The sequence below is a fragment of the Platichthys flesus genome, chromosome 3 (assembly GCF_949316205.1).
Source record: "Platichthys flesus chromosome 3, fPlaFle2.1, whole genome shotgun sequence".
Lineage (NCBI taxonomy): Eukaryota > Metazoa > Chordata > Actinopteri > Pleuronectiformes > Pleuronectidae > Platichthys > Platichthys flesus.
In genome coordinates, this window is record NC_084947.1 from 16918449 (window position 1) to 16943846 (window position 25398).

Genomic DNA, 25398 nt, shown 5'->3' on the forward strand with positions numbered 1-25398 from the left:
TTCAACACAAAATACCAAGCCAATGTTCAGCTTATCTACCCACGCCTGCCATCAGTAGGCTCACATTTGTTTGCAGTAAAAATTGGACTTCAATTTGCATAAAACACAAGTTTTCTTTATTTGTCTTGTGGCCAGGCCTCTGCCATGATAAACACTAGTTCTTGGTTCACAGGAACTGACTTCCCAATGTTTCTAAATGTGACAGCCCCTACAGAAATATTGCTGTGTGAAGAAACAGTAGGAATGATTCTCACAGAGACTACCATCCTCCCCTCTTTCTAGTTCTCTCCCTCTGGTTGCCTGTTACATTTTCCCTCTCCTTCCCTGAAGCACACTTCACGCGGTGTGTTTGCCAGTTCTCATGGGCAGTTGATGAGAATGACCACTTTACTTTGGCTCTTTGTAGAAGTGGATATAATCTAAATCTGTAAAATTAAGAACTCTCCTACGTATTTTTTTTCGGCGCAAACGTACATTTGGTCTTTTTAAGGGAAAACCTGCACTAATATAGTTAAACTTGGACCGCTTCTCTGAATGTCCCAGAGACATTCACAGAGAAACAAATCATGTCATGGTACACTCTGCCAAGATGTAGCTAAAGAGAACATTGAAAGCAAACAGTTATATAAAACATTTAAATATATGTTTCATTATGCATTGGCGGCTATTTGGAACATTCCAGTGTTTGTACTTTACTCTTCCATTGGGTTCTTTGCTGTGGATGTTATGATTTTCTCCCTGACACACCCACCAATGGAGAGCAACATCAAGAAACTGTTGCTGGGTTGTTAGTAGAAAACCACCAAAACCCACCAAAAAATCCAAATAGCAAAATCACTTTGACTGCTTCTGTAATGCTGCAACAGACCAAAGTCACAAAGTAACAGTGTGGTCAGTTGTTTTTGAATATAAACTCATGAGCTGTGTTGTAGCATTGTTCAACTGCTAAGTGGCCTGATTTTCTAGAGATTTCTATTACGGTCCTGTAAATTTCAATTATAGATATGTTTATTGTTGCAGTGGACACATACACTGCTGTTGCATACATTTGTTAGTTTATCTTTATTCATTCAGCAATATTTAATGAGATCAAAATCTACTTTACATTAATTCTTTAATGACCTTCAAAGTAACGAATGTCTTCGTTTTCTTTTGTAGTTCATTCTAGTATTATTATATATAGTACCTAATATGGCCTTGATACATACATATATATATATATTTACTATATATTTTTTCTCCAAAACCAATCTAGGGCTCTCTACTTTTCAGAATTAAATCTTATGAAGATGACTGCTCTCACCCTTTACTGTAGCTTTGGGAAAGTATAACTCAGGGAGTTTACATTCTAAGAACTATCTATAAATTGATGCTGCTGTTTTGTTTTGGAAAAGCGATCCCCTACAATTACTAAAACAAATAACGTACGTAGTAAGGTATTCAGGATGACGTTATAGTGTACAGATCAGGTAATCACAGAAAGGTGAGTCACATTAGATAGAGCTGGGAGGTTCTGAGGTTATTTTCCGTGTTGGCTCACCCAGATGATGACACAGTGGGTGAAACTACTTTCCTGAGCCAAAAGCAACTATACATGCTCAGGCATTGGTAACTGGGCCACATTCAGATGGCTAAACTTTGTATTCAAATCTTCATTAAAAGCGAGGTCAAGACCATTAATACTTTATACAACCTCAAGCACAAAGCCATAAAATACAAGAGACAAATTTGATACCTGAGGCGCTAGTCAAACTGGTGTTATTTTAACTAGATTAATCCTGCTGTTATTTGACCATGTTGAGTTTTGTGATTGAGTTGCCTCAAAAGGATCTTCCTCACACATCAGTAGCATTCCCGGGTTGCACAACGAGGCCCCACATCACACCCTCTCTTTTCCATCTCATTATTCTACACACCTTTCTTTTGACGCAGCTGCTGCCTCACCCTGCCTGTCAGTAGCAACTGTCCATCATATAGCTTAGATTTCAGGCCATTAGTGTCACATCAATAACAACCTACAGCCAAGCACATTGGCAAGGCAGTGTTTTCTATCTCATGTGTTCTCAAGGCACTGTGATGCTCGGTGGCAACTTATTAAGGCACAGGCTTGGGTTTGAAATGGGGATAAAAGATTATGTTTTAACTAAGAAGGAGCCGGCTCCCTTTTCTGTTACCAAAACTATAGTTTTGATTTGTCGCTTTTTCTTTCAAGAGTGAGGAAAAGTTTGTATTTCATTCTGAAAATCAGGCCCAACTACCCCAGTTACACTACACCTCATGAGATGTTTTGATGTTGATCTTTTACAGTAAAGTCAGTGTCCTAGTTGTACCTTTTTAATGTACAATATATTGTTTTGTCTGCCTGACACTCTGAATTAGGTTGATATGCAGTACAGCAAGTGCATCTGTGTTTGTTTGCCAGCCAGGTTCATGCAGTAAAGCCACATAGAGAAGAACAAACAAAGTCTTCCGTTTAGTGATATGTGCTTGCAGTGGGAGCCAGATGATGACAGTGATTAACAGTTTCAGATTGTCTGTGACCTTAAGACTTGCGGTCATGTAACTAATGACAATCTAAGCATTCAGTAATTTCACCCTTTAGGTAGGCATTTGCCACATGTTAATGTTGCATGTCTTTTTGTGCCATTTCAGGATTCCCTTTAAGATTGGACAGCCGAAGAAGCAGATTCTCTCTAAAACTGTAAGTCATAAATGTACACTAAATTGCCTTATCACTCACAACGATGTAGTCGACACAGAGAATAAAAAAAATTTGGCATAGGTAGCTACAGGATCTCCGACAGAATTAATTCAATCTATAGTAGCAGATGCGCACGGATGTTGCTATTACCCACAACAGATTCTGAGTGACTGATACAAAGACTAAGGGCACAGAGACACAGACCTGAATGCAGGCAACCTAGATGCAGACAAATGTCCTTGGTCAAAGTTCACCAAATTTAACTCATTTTGAAGCCAGGCTGCATTTGCATATGTGTGACCTGTGGCCTAAAGAGTGAAAGAGAGGGTCTTGTGTGAGAGAGGACTGCAGTCGAAACTATGAGATCTAACTGTTGTGTCTTGTGCATGAAGGGTAACAACTTAATGGACAATATCGTGAGCGAGCATTTGGCAAAAAGCACTGCAAATAATGCTGCACAAATATAAACAGCAACACGAAGTTAGAGATCACCTATGCTTTTAGGAGAGATAAGAAAAAAAAGGTTAATTATGAAGCTATATGCAGCCCACCAATAATATGGTGGGCTGCCGCAGTCTAGATAATCAATGGGAAACTATGTAAATCAAACATTTGAGCTGCTTTGATAAAGGGTAAGTTATAGTTAAGTTTAACAAATTGTATATACAACATAAAATAGCATTCTGAATAAAGTCATCAGAGTCCCACAGCCAAAGGACTTATTGGATGCCAGTTTGTCTGAGCCATTCAGGAGGGCAGAGGTGGTTACCTTGAAGTAACAGTGAGTGGGTGTTCTCCTTGCTGGAAAAACCACTTCCACTCTAATGGGTCTGTGGCCCAGCAGGCACTGTCAGACTGGGTTTCCAGCTTCCTGTGCCATCCCAAGCAAAAACCAGGGAGTGGGCTAGAGGCTGCCCAGTTAGATGATCACCTAGTGACAAAGTGTCAACTGCCTCCCTCAGTGTTTTGGCCTCTGTGTTTACATCCAGGAGCCCACAGAACCACATGAAAGACGCCCCTGAGGTCTCTGTAACCCACGTGACATGTTTTAGAGACATAGCCGGACAAGCGGTCCAAGCCCTTGTTCACCCTGGAGCTTGATTTATTTCACCTGTAGTTCAACCACTGGAACTCATCTCCAGTCATAGTTCCCCATAAGTCCCAGAGAAAGAACAAGACCCAGGGACTTTTCAAGTAAAGATTGAAGATAGTAAAGTTATCAAACACAAGCCCCAGCATCAACTAGGCAATCATAAACCTGCAAAGGTTGTTGCAGGTTATGTGGTACATTTCAAACTATGTGATAACTTTTATCCTTTTCATTTCTTTTATTATTCTTCAGATAATGTGGAAGTATAAAGAGGATTTCTTTCCCTCCAAAATTATCCAACGATTAAGCTCTTGCATATTGTATGTCCTCAGGGTCTGTGGTCAGTAAATGGCTCTCATGATAAATAATCTTCTTAAAAAAATTACACTTGTGTGAAATAATAAAATGATTATTGCTCTTCTTTTTAGGTCGAAAGAGACTTTGAGCGTGAATATGACAAACTCCAAAAGTAAGTTTGTATTTTGTCGATGTTGATTACTACTATTAGTATTACAGCTTTTATAATTAACTGATGTTTTTGTGTGTGTTGCAATATGTGTTCAGTAAAACTGTATTTTTTGATGCCTTCGCTTTGGTGAAGAGGTGATCACTGTGCCCACATAATGCACGCTCATATTCCTCCCAGAGGCCTCCTTTTGCCAATATGAAAAAAAATCTTCAACGTTTAATTTAAAATGAAACAAGAGTAATATTCTAATGAGAAGTGTTTATAAAGAAAATTAAATTTGCAGCATAATGGCTTTCTATATTTTCTATTATAATGGTATTCATCAGCCTGCTGCTGTGTCCAATGTGGGATTGGCCCACTTTCCTTTGTTAATTTTAATACAATTTTATTATTGATATTAAGAAATAAAGCATTCAAATGTCTTAGACCACTTATCCATTCAGGTGAATGTGAAACTGGTCTCAGAAAAAGTAAGAAATGTACACCAAACACACTGCAATAAAGATAGTGGAAACATGTTGGTAGTTTGCAAAGCACCAAGATCATCACACATAACATCTACAGTACAGTTTCTTGGTCCCACACAATCTGCCATCCCTGCTGTGTTTAGTCACTATTATCACTTTAACATTAAACTGTGAATGCATTTTACCTGTACAATTTCAAACTGAGTAAGAGAGTTTACTTTGCATGAGATGGTCTTCTCATCCTCTAAATCTAGACTTCAGCAAAAAATTATAATGATAGGAAAGGTTTCCTGTAGACGTATCATTGACGTTCAATAAGGTTCAAGTATGTCCTCAGTTTGAACACACATAGACATCCTTAGGGCTCTTTCACCCATTAACAGGTAATACTTAACTAGTTAAAATTATTGAGTTACATTTTCTATGTAACAAAGGCGAGAGGGGTTCTGGGCGATTATGAATCCAAGGCCTAAAAACACCCAGGCCTTCCCTTACAGTTGAGGCAGAGGTTCTTGAAACTCCCTGAGGGGCCCTGCAGAATGAGTGGGAGCACCATTTCCCTCTCAGGTTTTGTTGAGTAGGAGGGCCCTTTATCAGCAAGGTGTGGTGGCAATACATCTTATAGATGAGTCAGAGCGGCAGGCATGTAGAGACATTTTATTTTTTCACCCTGGAGATCCATATCCACATGTAATGGTCTATCTGTGGCTTAGATATGCTTGGGAGGCCTAAACCACGATATCTCCACCTCTCCTAAGACAATTAGTGTAATATGACCTGTGACTTAGTAGTAATGATAACAATTAATTGAATCTAAAACTATTTTTATTGACATAATATGCTCAGCACCACATTTACAGAATATAGATTTAAAGCTTGCTTAAACATTTTGATCAGGAATGTGTTGTGTTTTTGTTATTAATATATTCATAAAAATAATTGTTGTAAAATCAAATTTCAAATCAAAAACATGCAATTAAAACGTGACGGCCTCAATCCTTATTTAGCAGGTTGAGTGCTTACTGGCTCAATGACAATACTCATTTATTGGGGTATCCAACCAACTTAACAAGAAGGGTTGTTGAAGTGAGGAGAAGTCATTTAGGATTAATCATTCAGATTTCTGAACATTTGCCAGGTTGAATTGCTCATGTGAATGTTGCAGTGGCCTGAATAAATGAAGTAATGTAAATAGGCTTCTGAAAAAGCTATAATATTTTGGTTTGATTTAACATGGAAGTTTGATTCCTGAGTTTTCTTTGCCTTGCTTGAGAAATGCACTCACCAGATAGTACTCAAAAGCAAGAGACTGGTGACAGCAGTCAAACATTGTTGACTGCTTCTTCATTATCTAGTGTCATACAAAGGATTTGTGTGTGAAAGTCATAAAATGCAGTAGTACGTGATGTGGACAGGTGATTGTAGCTGCACATGCCCAACAAGGAAGGAGCAGCAGCTGCTCCACCAGGCCGCTCTATTAGCACCTCCTGGAAAGAGACTCCAGGCTCATCGGTACAAATCCAGATGCCTCCTTCGCTCCGATGCTGACAGAGTAGGAAAGATGCAACAGCATTATGTGACACTTTGTAAAGTGGGAGTCACTACCTGGAACATGGGTGTCACATGCAACAACAATCTCTTTAAGAACACACCATGAGTGTACAGACGTTGGTCTCTTAGCAGGCTAGTCTGTTTACATGATGAGATACTTTCCCCCACCATCCTTTAAAAAACAGATCTCCATGACTGGCAGGCATTTGCAGTTATATTGTTAATTTTACTCATCTCATATTTGTGGCCCATGTTACAGTGTTAAATTTGTCAGCCAATTGGAAAGACGCTCTTTTAGTTTTGGTTGGTTTTACATGATGCCCTATATTAATTTCACTGGAATTCAGAGTCTTATTCAAAGCAAAGTGTACTTATATATGACTTCTAAACTATTTCTGTTTGCCACCATCAAAAAGACAGAAATTATCCAACCACTTAATGTTATTTCTAGATGTTGTCGAGAAGCATTTTTTGAATTGTCTTTACGTTTAGCTTTTAAAAGCTCTTTATATATAAAACAGAAAAAACTGTTTTGACATCCTCACGGTGCATTGATTGTCCTGGTCTACATGCACACTGATAATGCTTTTACTGGGCAGCTTATAATGTATCATAAAAACAAGAAGCCATCTTAAATATTAGACATTGACTAAATCCTGCCTGAAATATTGCCGATAATGTTGACTATAATGTGAGTAGCATCCGCTGCAATAAGAAATGCCTCTCTGAATATCTGGAATGTTAGCATACATTTTGATTACATTAGAGGACGGTTGTTTCAGTGTATGAGAACCAATTACATCTAATAGATGAGAGGGATACAGCAAGTTACTGTGGAGATTGTTCTGACAGAATGTTTTGTTCTCTGCGTGGCGAGAACAATAAGGGATGAAGTTACATCATTTATTGCAAATAACATTTTTGGAACCACCTCCATCTGGTGTGTTGCAATTCAGTATTAAATCCTGAAAAAAACAATGAGGCAAACTAAAGCGTGTAGAGTACAAATTATAAGTACATTTTAATGATATATATTTACCCTTTATTTAATTGTCTTGTTTTATTTTGATATCTTGTTTTTTTACCCTATTAACGATTTGTTATGGAAACAAACACGTTACTTAAAATAACATAACAGATCACAATCTAATCTGTCTGTCTCAAGATTCAAGATTCAAGAATCTTGAATGCATATATTCAATATATGTATATATATGTATGTATATATATATATATATTCTACGTTTATGTCCTATCAATTTTTATTTTTATACTGCCAAAACTCTGTATTTAGAAGCAACCTGCTTCCATTTTTGTATTTCAGCTCCCAAGCAGCCATATGTGTGTGACTAGTATGTTAACATTTTGTGACCTTTGGACACAGCGTCCCCACCAGAGACCTGACGTTACACACCTATTGTCTTTCTAGTTAATATAATCCCTCAAAGCAATGATACAAATGAAACCCCATCACATTCCCTTCTTTCATCAAACCAGGAGAAGTGATATGAAAGCAGTCTCAGGGGAGATTCTAAACCCTTCATTTGCCGTAATTGATATAATGAATGGCATGTGTTTTCAGCCTCCATAGTTTGGTAATTGCCATTTTTAACACCCATCAATGGAATGTGTGCAGGGGAATGATTGAAGACAATAATGCTTCTGAACGAAAAATGTAGTTGACAGCAACAAGAACGATTCCCTGTGTTGTTAATAAGCTAACAGATGTTATAATAACGTTTTATATGGAATCAATGAAATGTGTAATTCCTTCTTGAACATTTTTATACACTCATTTCCTTTTCTGGGTTTTTGATTCGGTGCTTTCTATGTCAATGTAGCTTTAGTGAATTAAATAAAAAATTGAAATATATATATATATGTAGATAATGATAGGCAGTGGACTTGATGTACTTTTTTCACAATTTTTCCTATTCTACTTCTGACATTGCTGTTGTTTTTCAAATGTATTTCACTCCATGGTTCCCATTGTTGTCAGGACCACTGATGCTTTATTATCATAGCAGAAGCTTTGCTGATCATCTCTTCTCTTCTTGTCCTACAGGCTGGAGGATCAGACGAAAAAGCTTCACAAGGACATGAAGAAAAGCACTGAGGCTGATTTAGGTGTGTTCTTCACCCAACTTGTGTGTTACCGCCTGGTGTGCAATTGATCTCCACTTGTTCACCAACATACTTGATGTTGCTTGGCAGGTTTTTTTATCATGGCTAGAAAGACGCCTGGTTGTCTTGGTTTGTTTGGTGGTGCGTCAGCTCTCCGAACAACTTGACAAATGAGAGCTCAGGCCTAGGTTTTTATAGGTTATCACTGTGTGCAGGTTTTGGATCTATGAGTGGATCTTTTCGTGGAGTGTTCGGTTAGAACTTGATTTGTCTTCAATGTCTGCCTTCATTTATTCATACATTTGTCTGCCACAAAAAACATGTTTGCTTTTTATTTGCTTATATGTTGGTTTTGGAGTTGTATATTTGGGAAGTAGCAGTACACATGGCCTGCGGTTAGTCGTCAGTTGTGAGGGTGGAGGAGTGGAGACGGATGGAGGAGAGAGAGGCTTCTTCATTTCCTCTCCTTTGTGCTCGGGAATATGGATGTTTGCATCATCAAAGTGTCGTAGCTGTCAAGCCCTCATTATCGTTAATGGATTCCATCTGTCGAACAGGTCTCATCTCCACCAACTGCTACCAAACAAAGGACTGGACCTACTCTGCATGTCAGCACTACATTAAATACACTGCTTTCTATATCGGACCACATTTATCATGTCAGAACTATTGAACCCACTGAAAATGAGCTGGACCATAATATATGTTAAAGGCTGTTCCTGTTCACAGTCTCAGTCAGGCTTACTAAGAAAGCGGCTAAGATAATTGCTTTTCATGTTGAGGAATTGTTTCATCTGTTTCAGGCACAGATGATAACAGGTGACATAATTTCACTTATTTACACACTTCTAAAAATAATAAAATGATTACCTTGGGGTAAGTTTTTGATTTTCATAAATTTATAACCAACATGTCTCTCAATCATATCAGGCAAAGGTCAAATCAAGCAATTTGTTACTTGTCAAAAAAGAGATGCAGAAACATGACACCCCAATAATTGATCGGTTGAAAATTGGTCTTGAGAGAATCCACAGAGTGTGAAAAAAGAGACCAGTGAATGTTCCAGATCCCCGGGAAGCTAATTTTCACCACAGCCTCTCCTGTCGACTTGTGTTCCCGCCAGTGCAGCTCATTTATTGTGACACTGAAGCCATAATCTGATATATGCTCTGTGTCTAAACAAAGTGGCAAGAGTGCAGATTAACAGTAATTGGTGCTGTCAGAGTAGAAATCGCTGTAAAGGTTCTTGGGGCTCTGGTGAATATTCAACACGGCAGGCAGCCCCACCACCCCCTCAGGTTTTTTACAATGGGGGCTGCACTGTGCCATTTTACTTTTGGCTCACTTTTGAAAAGCATACCACAAGCAAATACACATACTGATGAAACGTTTAAAGCCTTATTGTAATCCACAGAAGTGACCCCCCCCCCCCCCCGTGGTTTGAGAAAAATGTAAAAACATGCCTTTTGAATTTGATTTGTAACCAAAAAAAGTTATAATTTCTGTGCAGTAATCTACGTGATGGCCTTTTCACAAAGCTATTTACCAAAGTTTTAACAGTGTTCTCTGCTTTGTATGTTTCAACCAGCCATGTCCAAAGCAGCAGTGAAGATCTCTGCAGACCTGCTAAGTAATCCATTGTGTGAGCAGGACCAAGCCTTCCTGGAATCCATGAGGGTTTTAGATACAGCCATGAGGAGGATGGACTCCTTCAACCAGGAAAAGGTCAGACTCATTTAATTTTTATACTACCTGGGAATCTGAAAAGTCCCCCTTTTAAAACTACAAAAAGGATCAATGAGGAACTAATAGCTGATAGTCTACTAACATTTGTATTAGACTATGGATACCTTCTATCTTTATTTCATTAGCTATGGTCTAAAAACATCCTCTTTCTTGTCTTGGAGGCTCTTGTCATTGGTATTAAACTGTAATCAGATGAAATGTGTTTACTGAGACATACAAAGTACAAAACTGCCCAAGTTTCTGTTCATAATACGTGTTTTCATATCTGTCAATATTGTGCAGCCTATCAACTAAAAACTACCCGTATGTCTTTCCTTCTGCTGTTTTTGAAAAGCATCTGTGGCATCATCCTCTATAAGCTCAGGGTACTGGGTATCAGCTGTGAAAAGTGATGCATTTGTGACTCACTGGAGTCAAAAATAACTCTTACAATAGAAAGGCCTTTTCTTAACTGGAAAACATGCCCTACCGCAAAATTCACAGAAGTAACTCTGTTCCCTGCATGTGTAGTGGACGAGTGTGTTGCTTGGATTACTTATTGAAACAAAGATTTGGCTTCAGTTCAGCACTTGTTTTATATTGACGGTTCACACCGTATCTTCTTGAAAGGTTGCAGCAGAAAGTCAGTTATTTCTTTTTTATGGAGAGGAGCAGCTGCCATGAGCTTGAATTTATAATACAGAAGTCCTGCAGCATTACATTTCTGTTGGTGTTAACTCTTGATGAAAGAGCAAGCAGGGAATCACCAAAGATTCAGACCAAGCCAACAAGCCGACTGACAATCTGACAGGCAGAACCAAACTGACACTGCCATCCGGAAAATATGGTCCTACGCATATACGTGTCTATTAAGATATTTGTTGATTTGCAGTGTCTCTTGTAATGTTTGTGTTTTTCACACTTGCATGTTTTGTCCTAAGGGGCAACCATAGAAATCCAGACATGTCTTTACAGAACACTAAGCAATCTACTAGTGCTCTCTCTCTCTCTCCCTCTCTCTTATTGCTGTACTCTGTTAAGATTTCTGCTTTGGCTGTCAGGCCTCCTCAGATTATTTGCCGGGTACATTTCAGTTTTTGATTAGAATCATTGCCACAGGTAGTTTTAATGTGAATCATAATGGCACCGTATGTGTGCATCCTCAAGGCACTGCTCTGTGAAGGGTAGACTTTTAAAGAGGGAAAAAATACTGCAAACAACACAGGAGATCGCACCAAGGCATATGCCGATTGACTTTTTTCCATCTGTGTTTTCTTGACTCATTGCCCCGCTGTAAGGTGTTCTGGGCTTTTCACATTTGTTGCCTTAAAATATCTATTTTCTTTTCATATTTAGTTGTGAACCAGAATGATTTCATAACCTCTTCAACAACAAAAATCTAATGAGACGAGAAGATGAATACCTTTTGTGAAAGAAAAAAATGAAAAAGGTGAATTTTTTTATTCCATTGTAAAATTTTAGTGCACTCTCACAGAAATGGCACCATCTGGAAATGTACATATTAGGTTGAGAGTTGATTTATATTTTCTCTGAAACCTTCCTGTGAACTGGACTTTCCATTGAAAATCAAATCATAACCTCTTCCCAAACATGTGAGAGTGAACAGCAACCAAAAGTCTCCTAGATGTTTTTTGAGGTTCCAGAAGATATACCTAATCTATGCAGAGCAAGTTGCTTGGTAAAATCTTTGTATTTGAAGATAGAAGGCAACTCAAATGTCAATCAGCATATAAATATCACTAAATATAATAAATATACTAAATGTGTATGGAGGAGTTTTAGCAACTAGAAACCACTTTTGTTTCTTCCCTTTCTTCTTCAAACATACCAGTCATTCAGACTGGTTTTCTCACAGCTCATCAAATTTTACAGGAGCAGTTTTGAGTGACCAGACAAAGTAGAATGTGGGTTGGACAGAGCGTGTGGGTTTGTGACCCCGGGTGCGTATGTTCCAGGACTTGGCTTGGTCGAGTGCCCAGAAGAGCACTCCTGCCAGTTTGACTGTTTTCAGGATGGAGCTTTACATTCTTTAGATTGGATACAAAATCAAATTATTACTAATTTTTTTTCACATTTCAACTGTCTTTGACATTTTAAACAGTGCTGCCATGCTCACTTGCCTGCTAATTGATATATTGGATACACTGAATCCACTCCTTTCTTTAGACTTCATTTGAATATTACAGTTTGAAGGATGACTCCTTCAACACAGAAGTCTTATTTTTTCCTCCCGGCTTAAATTGTAAGCCTTTTCTCTGGTAATTTTTTGTCTCTGAATGTTAGCCTTCTGATGGACTCGAGACTAGGGGGCACCCCAGCTCTCACCCAGTGTTAGCTTGGATTGGCTATAGCACACACTGGACCCTCAAAGGATAAGTGGTATAGATAATGGATTGGATGGATGGATCTCATGTCTGTCTCTCATGGTTACCCTTCTCAACTTATCCCTGAAGGGTCGACACAGAGCCCACAGTGCGGCCCACACCAAGAAATTATCAAAAAGCTTGTCTGTGGTAAAGTTCTAGGTTTGAACCCAATTTATTGTTCCTTTTGCTAAAATTACTGCAACACTATGACCATTGAACTATTGAGTTTGAATATTGAGGTTTTTTTATGATATGGAAGAGGCATGGTTCCCAGTTGACCAATCACAGCTGGTAAGGCCTGTTTCGCTGTGATGTGTTCAATCGATCAATTTCAATCAAGATATATATTAGAAGTATAAATCAGCCTTTCAGCATCTCTCAGTATAATGGGATTTCGGTTTCTAGTAGCTTATAGCATATTGTCTTTACAGTGTATAGTAGGTGATCTACTTTCTGTCTCCACGGTGTATATGTTTCCTTTTTGGCTCCTTGACTGGGATATGTTTGACAGTGATTCAGTTGGCCATTTATATCCCAGCCGAGTTTCTCAGTCGTGAGGACAACAGTCACAGCTGTATTGACTTGACTTGGTTGTATGTTTTTTTTAACACACTTTGATTCAGAGTGGATTTTGACAGCTAGGTCACACCTGAGTTTCTGTGCACTTCTTTCAGTCTTACGGAATAAAAGGTCTTCACTGTAACACAACGCTCAGTTCCAGGTTTGCACTGGATTGGCATATTTCCTTTTTGTAAAGTGGCTAACAGAGAGCTAAAGGCGAAATACAGACAGTGAGCACTTTTTGGTCAGTCTGCTATGTGGAATATCACCTCGGATTTGCTAGGTGTTTAAAATCCAGCACAGCTCACTCGAACACTATTCGAGTATCTCCCTTCAAGCTGACTGTTGATTCTGACGGCACCAACAGCAAACCCTATTGCTCCAGCAAAACAGACACAAAAGCATCCACCCTTTGCTCTTCTCCATGTTGAGACAGGATGTTCTGCCGCAGGGTTGCAAGTAAGAGAGCCAGCAGATAAAACGTGCAGCGATAATGAAGGCAGCAGTGGCCCAGGTCTGTGTGTTTATTTCTGGGGCTGAGGAGGGCGCACAGCCCCGCCGGCACACTGCTGCCGAAGCTGAGCCCCAGTGTACATGGCGGTAGCACAGTAGAGGATGCTCCGTTTGGAGGGATATTGATTTCCTCTGCGATCTGTGTGTATTTTTGGGAGGCCTGTGTGCCGGGATGGCCTCTGCCCCGTGACTCACTGATGGAGACTGCTACTTGAGTACCGGCCTCAGGCTCCGCTGGGCCTCCAAGGAATACCCCCCCCTTCTCTCTCTCTCTCTGTGGGAAGGGGCAGAGGGTAGAGGGCACCAGCTTGCTTAAGCAAATCTGCCGCTGTTGCTCTCCCTCTTCGCTGCTTGCTCTCACCTTAAAAGCTGCGGCACAGCTCAAGTCGGGGAGGGGTGGTGGTGGTGGTGTGAATATGTAAAACAAAGAAAATATGTATTCCCATGTATTTATTTGTTATTGGTTCTCTATTTTCCCTCAAACCACAATCATCCATTTTGTACTTGGAAATCTGCCCGTGTGAAACTATGAGCATCGCTGTATGTTCACATAGATGGTCAGGGCATTTTTACAAAGCACAGCTGCGATCCTGCCTCCTTGTTGTTGTGTGATTGACTGTCCTTCCTATAGCGAGTGAACATATGATTAGCAGAACTGCTCACTGTTCTCATGCAGCTGTCACTTCACATCTCGCTGCTTTAGTTTCTCCTTCGTTGCTCTTAGCGTTTACTCTCTGCTCGCCTCGATTGCTTGGTTTACTTCTGTTGTGCTGGAGACTGTAGTAGTAAAAGTCGTTTTGAATCTGCAATGTAAATTACGCTGGAAACTTTATTAATTGTGCGCCAACTTCTGTCAATGAGACTTGGTGCCAGGGCTGGAGGCCTCAAGATGAGATGTTCATTTACTTCCATTTAACACCCCTCTTCCCCTCCCTCCCTCCCTTGTTGGTTCTGGCAACCAGAAGGAGAATGCAGGAAAATATAAACTGTTATTGTTAAAATGTTTGCTTGCAAAGAACTTTCATCTTGTAACGCAGCCCGCCCTCCACAGGATTTGAAATCAGTTGGGCTTTGCTTTCATGTCCGTCCCCTGACAGTTCCATCCTTTTGTATCGTCGGCTCAATGAATATTCAGGGGTTTCTCCTCGGGCCTTGTGTACAATAAAAGAGTCAACGTCATGAAAGTTTCTTTGCAAGCCCCCCCTCCCCTTTTTTTATTCTTGAGTGCTCAGTTTGAAATAAACACGAATGTTGATGTTTGTGCAGTGGCATTACTTTGCAGCTAATGAGCGAGAGATGTAGAAGCTATTTTGTTTCGAGTTAAATTTTGATGTAACTCAATTTGACAGTGAATAACAATTCATGAAGTCCCTTCCTTGATGTAGATGTGCTTATTGCTTACATTAATTGTTTTTCTTTCTAAATTACAGGTCAACCAGATCCAGAAGACCGTTATCGACCCTCTGAAAAAGTAAGTGTCCATCTTAATATCTCTCTATTTTAAAGGTTGACTTTAAATGATCTGTTTACCAGATTGTGGATAGTTTCCACTTTTGTTTTGACCAGCACAAAGGTGGACAAAAGTGGTTTAAGATACATTGCACGATCACAGAAAAGTGTTGTAAAGGCGATTCAGTTCAGTTTTGTGGCTTAATTTCCCTGATGTAGTATTAAACATATCTGGGCAGATTAAGTCCAGTTCATGATTTGACCTTATTCTGCTCCTCACACTTGTAGTGTGGTAAGTACAGCCACAGTGAACAAGCTCAGAGAGGACTGCTGTATAGTAATGCAGTTTGTACAAATTTCGCTGGTGGTGCTGCTTTGGTGTCGCTAGTGCGTCTGGAAGAAAGGTTATTTGGTTCTTATTCCTAATACTCGCCCCCATCTGAGCAGCCAGTGAGTGCTATTCCATTCCTTAAGCCTACATTTTTTTAACACACGCATGCACACGCAGGCAAACACAAACCAGAGGTACTGAAGGGAGTGGCTGGACTAGCCCACCCCTCTTCCGGCGAACTTGTTAAGGTTTTACTTCCTCCTCTTTGCTCCTCCCAGGATATTAAACATATGCTCTTTGTAAGAGAGCAATTGCATAGGTTTCTATTACAAGCTTGTGTTGAACTTTCTGCCCCATAAACTTGTAATTTATCAAAGTAACCAATATGAAGAGATTCCTCTGTAAAACATAAATAGGTGGGGTCAGTGTCTGTTTTTGTGTGTGTGTTTGTGTGTGTAAAGCCCTCTCTTCCTCATGTGCTCTGGTGGCGGAGCAATGACAGGATGGAATGGTTCTAATTTCCTCTTCCTGGTGGGCGGCAGGCGGACGTGTGGGCAGGCTCAGAATATGGCAAAGGGCCCAGCTTCCTGGGCCCAGAGGATTGGATGAGGGGGAAAACTGTCTCAGGACAGCACACACACACAGACACACAAATACACATCAACACATAGATACACAAACACCTACCCATATATTGTCAGGGGCACGGTCTCACAAGGAATGGTATTTTTTACCATAAAGTTTAAAGGCATTTACATGATTCGGAAACCAAGCGGAGAAAGAAAGTTTATAAACGTGTTTTAGAGCCAAGCTAAACTGACCTCATCATTAACTTTTTACCTCCTTAACAACACGGCACTATTAGTTATTAGTTTATCAAAGTGTCTTCTTTAGAAAATGGTGACACAAAAGCTACTATACTTGAAAGCGTCCATTAAGATTCCATTAGTCCTTCACTAATGAATATTTTGTATTTACTTAGTCTGAAAATACGCTATCGCTGATCTTGTTTTATTGTAAAGAAAATCAGAGAAAGAGGGTTAATGTTAATGGAAGACCTTGAATCGGTTGTGTGTTTTTGTGTGTTTGGTATGTTATTAAAGGCTCCATGTGTGACTGCTATTTAATTTTTTGGCATCCATCCGTAATACTTAAAAAATACGGTAAAATGAACAGTAAACACACACAAAAAGATACAGCCCCCTCCTCCTCCTCCCCTCTGTCCCTTTCTCTCTCTCAGGCCCAGACGTAAATTTCATCCCCTCAGCGGGGGTCACTGAATGATATCACTGTGTTTATGGGAGGGGAGGGGAGCGCAGCGCGTGGGTATTGAAGAATTTGGGTTACCTAGCCCTTTCTGCACCGTTCCTCTTTAGAGTGAGTTAGAAGTCAAGCCTGTTTTTTTTTTTTACCTTTGCCCTTGGTTCAGCTACGACTGGAAAAGCCACCTTCACCCCTCTCAATCAGGAGGAAGACCCTGCCGCTGGGGCAGGTAGTGAGAGGCCTAGAGCCAATAGTTGAATTTGGCCTTGGCTGTGGGGCTGCTGCCATTTCTGAATGGAGGTTACTTTTTTTTACACTCCAGATGTGCGCTATGAAGTTATCAATCTTTTTCCCCCATCTGGTGTATCGGGTATCCAGGCTGCGTGAGCTGTCTTGAGTTTTGATCAACAAAGCACAAGGCAAGTTGCAGCAGATCCAACTCCTTCTGGTTTCTGCCGAGATAAAGGTGTTTCAGCTGGCGTGTACGTCACAAAGACTTTCCCATGGCCCACTGCTCTAAACCATTTATACAACAAATGGTAGTAATTTTATATTCACAGCAAGCATGTTCTAACAAAACCTGCCACTTGATGTAATCTTGTCTGACAATCCTGGTTCTTCATCTGAGTCTGTGGCACAGTCCCATATTTTAGTGGTTTGTTGTGTGTTTTGCAGTAGTGGGTTATGTGACGGTGATAGTCAAGTGGGACAGCCAGTATCTTAGACTGAGGGTGTCTAGACCAGACTTGGGCTTGGCTGACGGGTCAGACTGGCCTGTCTGTGGATTGGCAGCTGCTCATAAACACACTCTCTGGTGTAGATGCTATTTCCATCCAGCCTGTTGACCACACCCTCACCTGTCACATGGACAGTGGTGTGCCCTTGGCCTCGTGTTGCTCTCAACCAACACAGGACCTCATTCAAACGGGGCTGACCACAAATGCAGACCTAGCTGGATGACTGGTAGTTGTCCAGCCAAGGCCAGGACATCAAGGGAATGTCCAGTTTCTGGACACTTATAGACCAGTCTATCATAAAAATAATACCTACAACCATGGCCGTAGTCTGCTGTTTATCCTCGTGTGGGAGCCTTTGGCAGAGCTGAGGTACTGTAACTTCTGTACAGAGCCCTGAATGTAACAGACAGGTATCAACAGAGTTGACTGAAAGGACAGGAGTGGGTTAACCTTCTTGTTTCTAGCTCTTCCTCCTTCTTTTGCACCAGCAGAGGCCCTTAAATGTTTGTGTGCTGAAACATGGCAGTTGCTGACAGTGCTGTGCCATTTTAGAGCTGCATACCATCATGAGGAAATTGGTTCAGGCATGTGAAGCATGCAGGTGAAAACGTTGTTTCACGATCAGCCATTGTGTCGTCTTAACGTTGTCTCTTTTGCTTGTGATCAGACAATAGGATCGAACTAGAGAACAGTCATGTCTAGAGGGTAGTTACATAATCCCTTGGTACTTCAAGAATGTTTACACTGGAACAGATAGTAGACTTGAGGATCAGCATCCACCCCTGCCATAAACTGGGCCAAAGTGGTATTTTATAAATAGTTGTGGAGCGTGGGCCGCAGGGCTGGGCTGAGCTGGGCTCTGTGATGTCACTCCATAGTTACTAGACCACTCCTTACTTAACTTCCTGTCGGAAACAATCCCTGCTTGTCTAAGACTGCGCCTCAGTTTGCGTCACTTTCTACTCGACCCCCCTCCTCCTCTCCTCTCGTAGTAAGATCACGGGCAGACACAGCTGTGATTTCACAATCAGTTCACTGCTTCCCAGTGGTTCCATCAACTGCTGCACAGAGCAGGGCAAGGGTATGGAGAGGAACGTAGACCATGAAGCCCACACATATTGTGGCTAATAACACTATATAGGCAGAGACACACATAATAAACTATGTTAGTAGTGGGCCTCAACACTCGATGAAGTGCATTAAAAAAAGCTGCATCTCAGGCTTCATAACAGTTTTTATGACATGTAGCGAACACCTGTGTGAATAATCTTATCACTGGTTTGTGTTTACATGTTGGAAAGGACCAAAATAAATCGTGTACTGGCTTATTTATTAATGATTGTTGGGATTAATTTCTTTCATTTAAACAGCTTTAAACAGTGATACACTCTCACTGTGGTGTTTTTTTTCCTCTGTTAATTTTTCCCCCGCCTAACTCTTATTGAGGGATAAGGACAACGGATGAAATAAATATAATATTTTGGGTTTTTCTAAATAAGGAAAATGGAATATAAATACCTCACTTAAAAGAACTAATGTAATGGCATTTATATTAATGCTGAATACATTTGAGGATACTTTAATATCGAAGTTTAGATGTTATTAGTCATCCAAGCGTTATAACTTGAATTTTTATATATTTTTTATTTAATACTATTGGGTTGAATATTTACTGTATAACAATATTCCTGCTTCCCATTAAACGCAGCCACAAAACCAGTGCAACAAGTCCCAGGATGAAGCTCAGACTCCTGTTGCTAAGTTACAGATGAATGTTTCCCTATTTTTAGTGCTGAAGACCAGGATTCTCGTTGCAAGAATATATTTTCATTTGGAATATGATAATTGTCACAAAATGAATTGTTTCATGCCATTTTGAACTACAGTCATTAGATAATAGATTAGAGGAAGCTTAATGCAGAGCTGTCCTCTGGGGTTTGAGAGTACCTCTACAATAAGATGTTGAGGAGAGGGGTTTTATTAATTCATAATGACTTCTATTAAGATGGGATGCAATGCAGAATGCATGTCTACAAATTTCATAGGAAAGTTGTTTTAATGATTGCTGTAATTTTATGTGGTAATTTTTTTCCTAAGCATTTATGTATTTTGGTGTGAGTGTCTGGGAAATGTATGCTTGTGTGTGTGTCCCATTGTCTTTGTCAAAGATGTCTAACGCGGTTCCTACCTGTCTTGCAGGTACAGTGGCGTCTTCCCCAGCCTCAACATGGCAGTGAAGCGGAGGGAACAGGCACTGCAGGACTACAAACGGCTGCAGTCCAAAGTGGAGAAGTATGAAGAGAAGGAAAAAACGGGGCCCGCTATGGTCAAACTACATCAGGTAACTGTGGTTTAAAGCCTGCATGGCTGCACGTGTTGGTCCACTCGAATGCTCCCTCGATCTGCCAAGGAGCAGAGTTCACTTGCTCTTACATGTTGCTCGTATTGTGAATTGAGCGGAATAAGTGGAAAAAGACAAATGCTGACTGGATATGAACAAAAATAGTTGAGCACATGCATATTGTACATGTGCGCTCCTTCACCCACGCAAGCTACCAGGCTCTCAAGTAGTGCCTTTTCAAAAAGGCAGTGCTGCACATCTACAGGCACGTAATTGAGAATTGTAAACACACACACACGTGCACACATACGCACACACCATGAGGCCACTACAGAAGCGCACACATTCACAGATAACGCTGCAGTGTTGCCTATGCTATTCGCTCTAACACATCCTCGCATGGCGAGCCACCCACACACATTGAGAAAAGCACTGTCAGGGGAACAAAGCCTTGAAGAGGCCCCTACATCCCTGCCCTTTGAATCCCTGCGCACTTAAAGAAATGATCCTGACAAAACACTCGGTGCCATTTCAACTGGTAAGAAAACTAACTAAGGTGAACAGACCAAATCGTTATGCAGCAGATAAACAATATCTTTCAGTATGAATATAGCAACTCTCCCCCATGTCCCCCGTCCCTGTCCCCGTCCCTTTAATGAAAGAAAAAAAAATTCACCCTCTCTCACTTATTCATTGTGCATTCCATAACTCCAAGCCTACAGTAAACTACCCACTAATACATTCACACACAGATCAGTGGTGCTGGAGTCCACTCACAGCCAAGTCTGCCCACATTACCCACTCCTCCTCAGTGTGGTCGTGATCACAGCCTTTTTTTGCGCTGCTTCTCCGTGGGAATTAGGCAAATATTTTTCTGAACAATAAGAAACAGGACACTTGTGATGGCTTGTGTGCTGAATTTAGAAAAAAAATTGATTTTCTCTTGTTTAAATCCTTGTAGAATGTGTAAGAATCTTTAATGTGTGCTGTAAATTATAATCTATGATTATATGATCTGTGAAATCAGGCCTGATGGTGACCACTGTTGTTTTCTTTTCTGTCCCCCCTCCACACCTCAGGCCAGAGAGGAGCTGCGACCAGTCAGGGAAGACTTTGAGGTCAAAAACAAGCAGCTGCTGGACGAAATGCCCAAGTTCTATCACAGCCGCATCGACTACTTCCAGCCCAGCTTTGAAGCTCTCATCCGGGCCCAGGTTAGTAACTTCCCCCCCTCCCTGCAGATACACACTCAATGAGACCAGCACACCCCAAAGTATGCTGTTGCAACCTGTGAGCTTTGGTTAAACATGGTCTGATGAAAGGGAGTGTATAATCCTGGACGTCTGTCTCCCTCCATGCTGTCCTAATGTGATTAACCCCCAATGACAGCCCACACTGCTGTGTTTAGCCCAGGAAGGCCTCATCTGTGTGGCTCCAGCGCAGCCCTGCAAGCCTCCCTCTTAACCTGCAGCTTCACTTAAAGCAGCTGGACATCTCAAGTTAGCGCCACCATGTCCCCCTCCCCCACCCCAGACCTGCCTGTCATTTCCTCCTTGGGACGGCCACTGGCATACTTCTAATTAGTAAACCAGATTAGCCCAGACCTAATGACAATTACGGAGTTTGATGATGTGCTTTGAACTTAAAATTAGCAAAGTGAGTAATTGACTGTAACCAGTATAAAATATTCACACAAATCTAAGCTCAAGATATTTTCTCTTTTGAGGTTGTTTAACTTTTACCTGCTTTTTTGATGGAACAGTTGTCACACAAGCTAATCTACTCCATCTATATTATCTGTATTCATATTGTTGAACAAAATGAGTAAGTATTTGCACTTTACATGCTTGTGTGGGGCTGTGGCTCAGGGGGTAGAGCTGGTTGTCCACTAATCACATGGTCACTCCCTGGCTACTGCAGTCCTCATGTCAAAGGGCAAGATGCTGAACCCCAAACTCCCCCCGATGATGTAACATGTGTGAGCGTGTGTATTTGAGAGGCGCTCTATTTACTGAATGTCTATGTATGTCTGCACTGTGCGCATGTGTGTGAATGGGTGAATGTGACCTGTAATGCAAAGTGTTTTGAGTGGTTATTAAGACTAGAAAAGCACCATTTACAATTTTTACACACACACACGCACACACACACACACAAACACTCACAGAGCAGCACGTGGGTGGTCAGTGGACCAGTGGACCACATCCCCAGCCTTGCTGCAGTTTCATCCTCCACTCCCTTCACTTCCAGCTGCTTGTTGTTGCTCAGCCCCCAGTGGCAGCAGGAAAAAGGCACAAAGGCAGCTTTTGTTTGCGAGTGTTCATCTAAACTGCCACAAGTCCTGTCCAGCAACTGTCAGTGAGACACACCGCCTGACTCGCTCACCTGTGCAGATGTGGATGAATTGCTACATTGTCTTGCTGAATTCTCTTCCGCATGTGCTCATGGCAGAAAACACCTCCAAGTTGACTTCCTTTGTCTCTTTATTTCTCTGATGGGTTGTCTCATGAAACATCACACAGTGTTTAGGGACTCGCTGGACGAAATGAAACTTAAATTACTCAGTGTCTTTGTAGGCTCAGAGGTCAAAGTGTAACCTCTGTACATAAATATTAAGCAGCTGAAACTATGGTGTGTTAAAATGCCTTCACAGAAGTCATGTAAATCACAGCTCTGGCTTCACCCGAAGGCTGTTTTCTGTATTGTAGGAGGTCACAGTTGTGTGAGGCTGTGTTTGTATATAGTATTGTCTCTGCTGCAGAATTCGCCCAGACCCTGATCTGGTGTACATTATCATCACTTGTAACATGCACATTTCTGACGGCCATTTCAACAAGCCACTTTTGGTTAAAAAAAATAATATATATATAAAAATGTATATATCCGCTTTACCCCCACAAACACCAGTAACCCAATACTTACTGCCCACTCATGTGGTTTAGGTGGCAAATATCGTTCTAAACATCCAGCGGTCTTTGACAATGATCATTTAAAAGGTGGTTTAAAAACCTGACCTTCCGGATAAAGCTGTCAAATCTGCTCAGAACAGAGACAAATGTCTTTTTGAAGATGGAAGATTTGTTCCGCTATTTCCATTATGAACCAACCCTTCTGCTGTGACCCTCAGTAGATCAGTGATAATTTCCCCCACTAGTATCTCAGTAGGTCTTTCTGTGGTCTACAATAGGACACGTGCGATTTTAGAGAGGCCGACCCTTAAGAGCATTGCATGCATAGCTGCGTGAATAAATATTGGGTTGTGTGTGTGTGTGTGTGTGTGTGTGGGGGGGTTTCAAGGGGTTGTATTTCCCAGTACTTTCATTCTCTGCCTACTCTTCTTGAGTCTTGTAATGTGATTAAAGTCTATTAATCATCAAAGCAACTCTCTAGGGAGCCTGACTCATGAACTAAGGGGAAGAAGCAGGGGTGGGAAGTGTCAAAAAAGCTTTCAGTGAACACTCTTTACCTCTTGTTCAGATCGGGAGAGAAAAGCGGGGTCACTACCCACTGAATTTGTGGCTTTGTCTGAGTTGTTTGATATCTCTGGGCTCCCTCTTCTCCTCTCAAATCATTTCTCATTAGCGAGGTTGAAGAGCTTTGAGATCAGCAGCCTTCAGACTTGTGCAAGTAAAACCCAGGTTAGACTGTGCAAGTGGAGCAGAGCTTGGACATGATTTTTGGAAGTTCTTCCGCAGAGGCATTTAGGAGAGGTCGTGGACTGTTCAGTCTTTATCAAAGGACTTATTTAATTTTTTCACTATCACATCATTTTCCTTTTTCTGTCCTGCCCCTCAGGTGGTCTATTTCACCGAAATGTACAAGATCTTCAGCGAGTTAACAGACGAGATCGACCAGGCAGGGTTGACTGACGAGCAGAGGGAGAGGGAGACCGAGGCCAAGCTCAGCGAGTTGCGTGCTCTGTCCATTGTCGCCGACGACTGAGGGAGGAAAGCCGAAAACCGGGATAGGCTGCTTTCATGCCTCTCTGGATGGATTGCACTCCTCTTCAGGCTCCTCCGGGCAGCGCAAACGGACATCAGTGGCCTTCACCTGATTATCAGCCCCCCCCCCCGCACTACACTCCCCATGTTTCATTCTATCTGCAACTCAGAACAGCTGAAATGCCACATTAACTAAGACATCAGCCAATTGAAGCGTTATAAGCCAAGTTTTTTTTTTTTTCTTCAAGTTAAGGTGTTGAACAGTTCTCGTATGAACTGATTAACTCTGACATTACTTTATCAATATCTATAAGCATTTGTTTCTAAAGAAGGAAATAAGCAAGGACATGATTTATTAGTCGCACTGCTACAGTGAAAACAGAGTGTAATATATTTCCCATTTTTAAAATTACAAACACTACAGACTAAATGTTAAGGAAAAAAAACGTATTTCTGTATTTTGGCCTTTGCTGGTGATCTGTGTGCGAAGCTCTGTGCCATGCTGTGCGAGGGCTTTCTAATGAGGAGTGAACAGGAGGATGGTAACGTCACCTGTGAATAACGTGCCTACATTGTCCTGACTGTGGCTGTAACATGAAAACTAATTTGTGTGAATTCAGAATGTGCCTGTGCAGCCGTGTTGAAAGATCGACCACTTAGCTGGTCGGCTGCGGAGACAATAAGTACAATCTCTGTCCATAACAAAGGCTGGTGCTCCCTCTAGCGGAAAACACTGATCATGACACATTTTCCTTTTTATTCAAACCATCCATCCTTTGTTCTATTGTTAGTGGTTCAGCTCATCTGTTAATAAAGAAGCTCCTCTAATGAAGACGGTCCTCTCTCTGCCCTGTACACAAGGGACGGAAGCCAACCGTTTTTGGCTTTTCTTTGTATCGGACCAAACTATGTTGTCAGTGTCATTTGTTTCCACCTTCATCAGGAACAGCCCCAGCACGATGACCATGCTCTGGTTAGTGGAGACACATCGTAGTGCTCACACGCTGATCGCTCCCATTTAATGGCAGTGGATACATTTTTTCCGGTGTCATAGCAAGAGGTTTATTTATTAATTGACAGTCCTGTTTGGTTTTTAATATTGAAACAAAAATGATTTGTTTTCCCGTTGCTTAATGGAACGTACATCTGTTATGTTTTTAAAAAGTGAATTAATGAAGGTGTTTTTGTAAATGATGAGTTAACGTTGTAGAAGAGGTTTTTTTTTTTTTACGTAATTAAGTGAACGCTAACGCTGGTGTTGTTTTTATTTAGGTTTTAAATATATTAATGCTACAAACACAATGTTTTTCTGATGTCATCTTGATGTTTAATCAGTCATGAAATAAATGAGGTCTGAGAATACAAACCGATCCTCTTTGTTAACTTATTATTACCTCCGCCAAGGAGGTTGTGTTTTTATTTGTTTGACTGTTTAAAGAATAACTCAAAAACTACGGAATGAATTTCCATGAAACTTACTGGAAAGAATCCAGAAGATGCATCAAGGGGCAGATCCAGGATTATCTTTCCACTTTAACACATGGATTGAGTGTTTTTCAACATTTCCTTGGAGATCTCAGAATATTTCATGGATCTTGATGAGAAAAATCTGGCATGTTAAGGGAATAGATATTTACAAATCTGCATCTAGTGAATTGAAAACATGAGGGGAATGTTGGGTCTTCACAGAGCTGTGTGCTCTACTGAGTGACTCTAGTTACTATTTTCCTGCTGCCTTGATGAACTGG

At 40.9% G+C, this 25398-nt stretch overlaps 1 protein-coding gene across 1 annotated transcript in view; it reads left to right on the forward strand.

Moving 5' to 3' along the window:
- The window catches only part of bin3 (bridging integrator 3), a 28854-nt gene extending 3838 nt beyond the window's left edge, over positions 1 to 25016 (forward strand). The window contains exons 2-9 of the mRNA XM_062382233.1: positions 2653 to 2701; positions 4220 to 4260; positions 8344 to 8405; positions 9991 to 10127; positions 15019 to 15059; positions 19568 to 19709; positions 20789 to 20923; positions 23505 to 25016. Of these exons, the coding sequence (XP_062238217.1) occupies positions 2653 to 2701; positions 4220 to 4260; positions 8344 to 8405; positions 9991 to 10127; positions 15019 to 15059; positions 19568 to 19709; positions 20789 to 20923; positions 23505 to 23651 (754 nt within the window). The 3' untranslated portion in view covers positions 23652 to 25016. The remainder of the gene's footprint in view (positions 1 to 2652; positions 2702 to 4219; positions 4261 to 8343; positions 8406 to 9990; positions 10128 to 15018; positions 15060 to 19567; positions 19710 to 20788; positions 20924 to 23504) is intronic.
- The last annotated feature ends 382 nt before the right edge of the window (positions 25017 to 25398 follow it).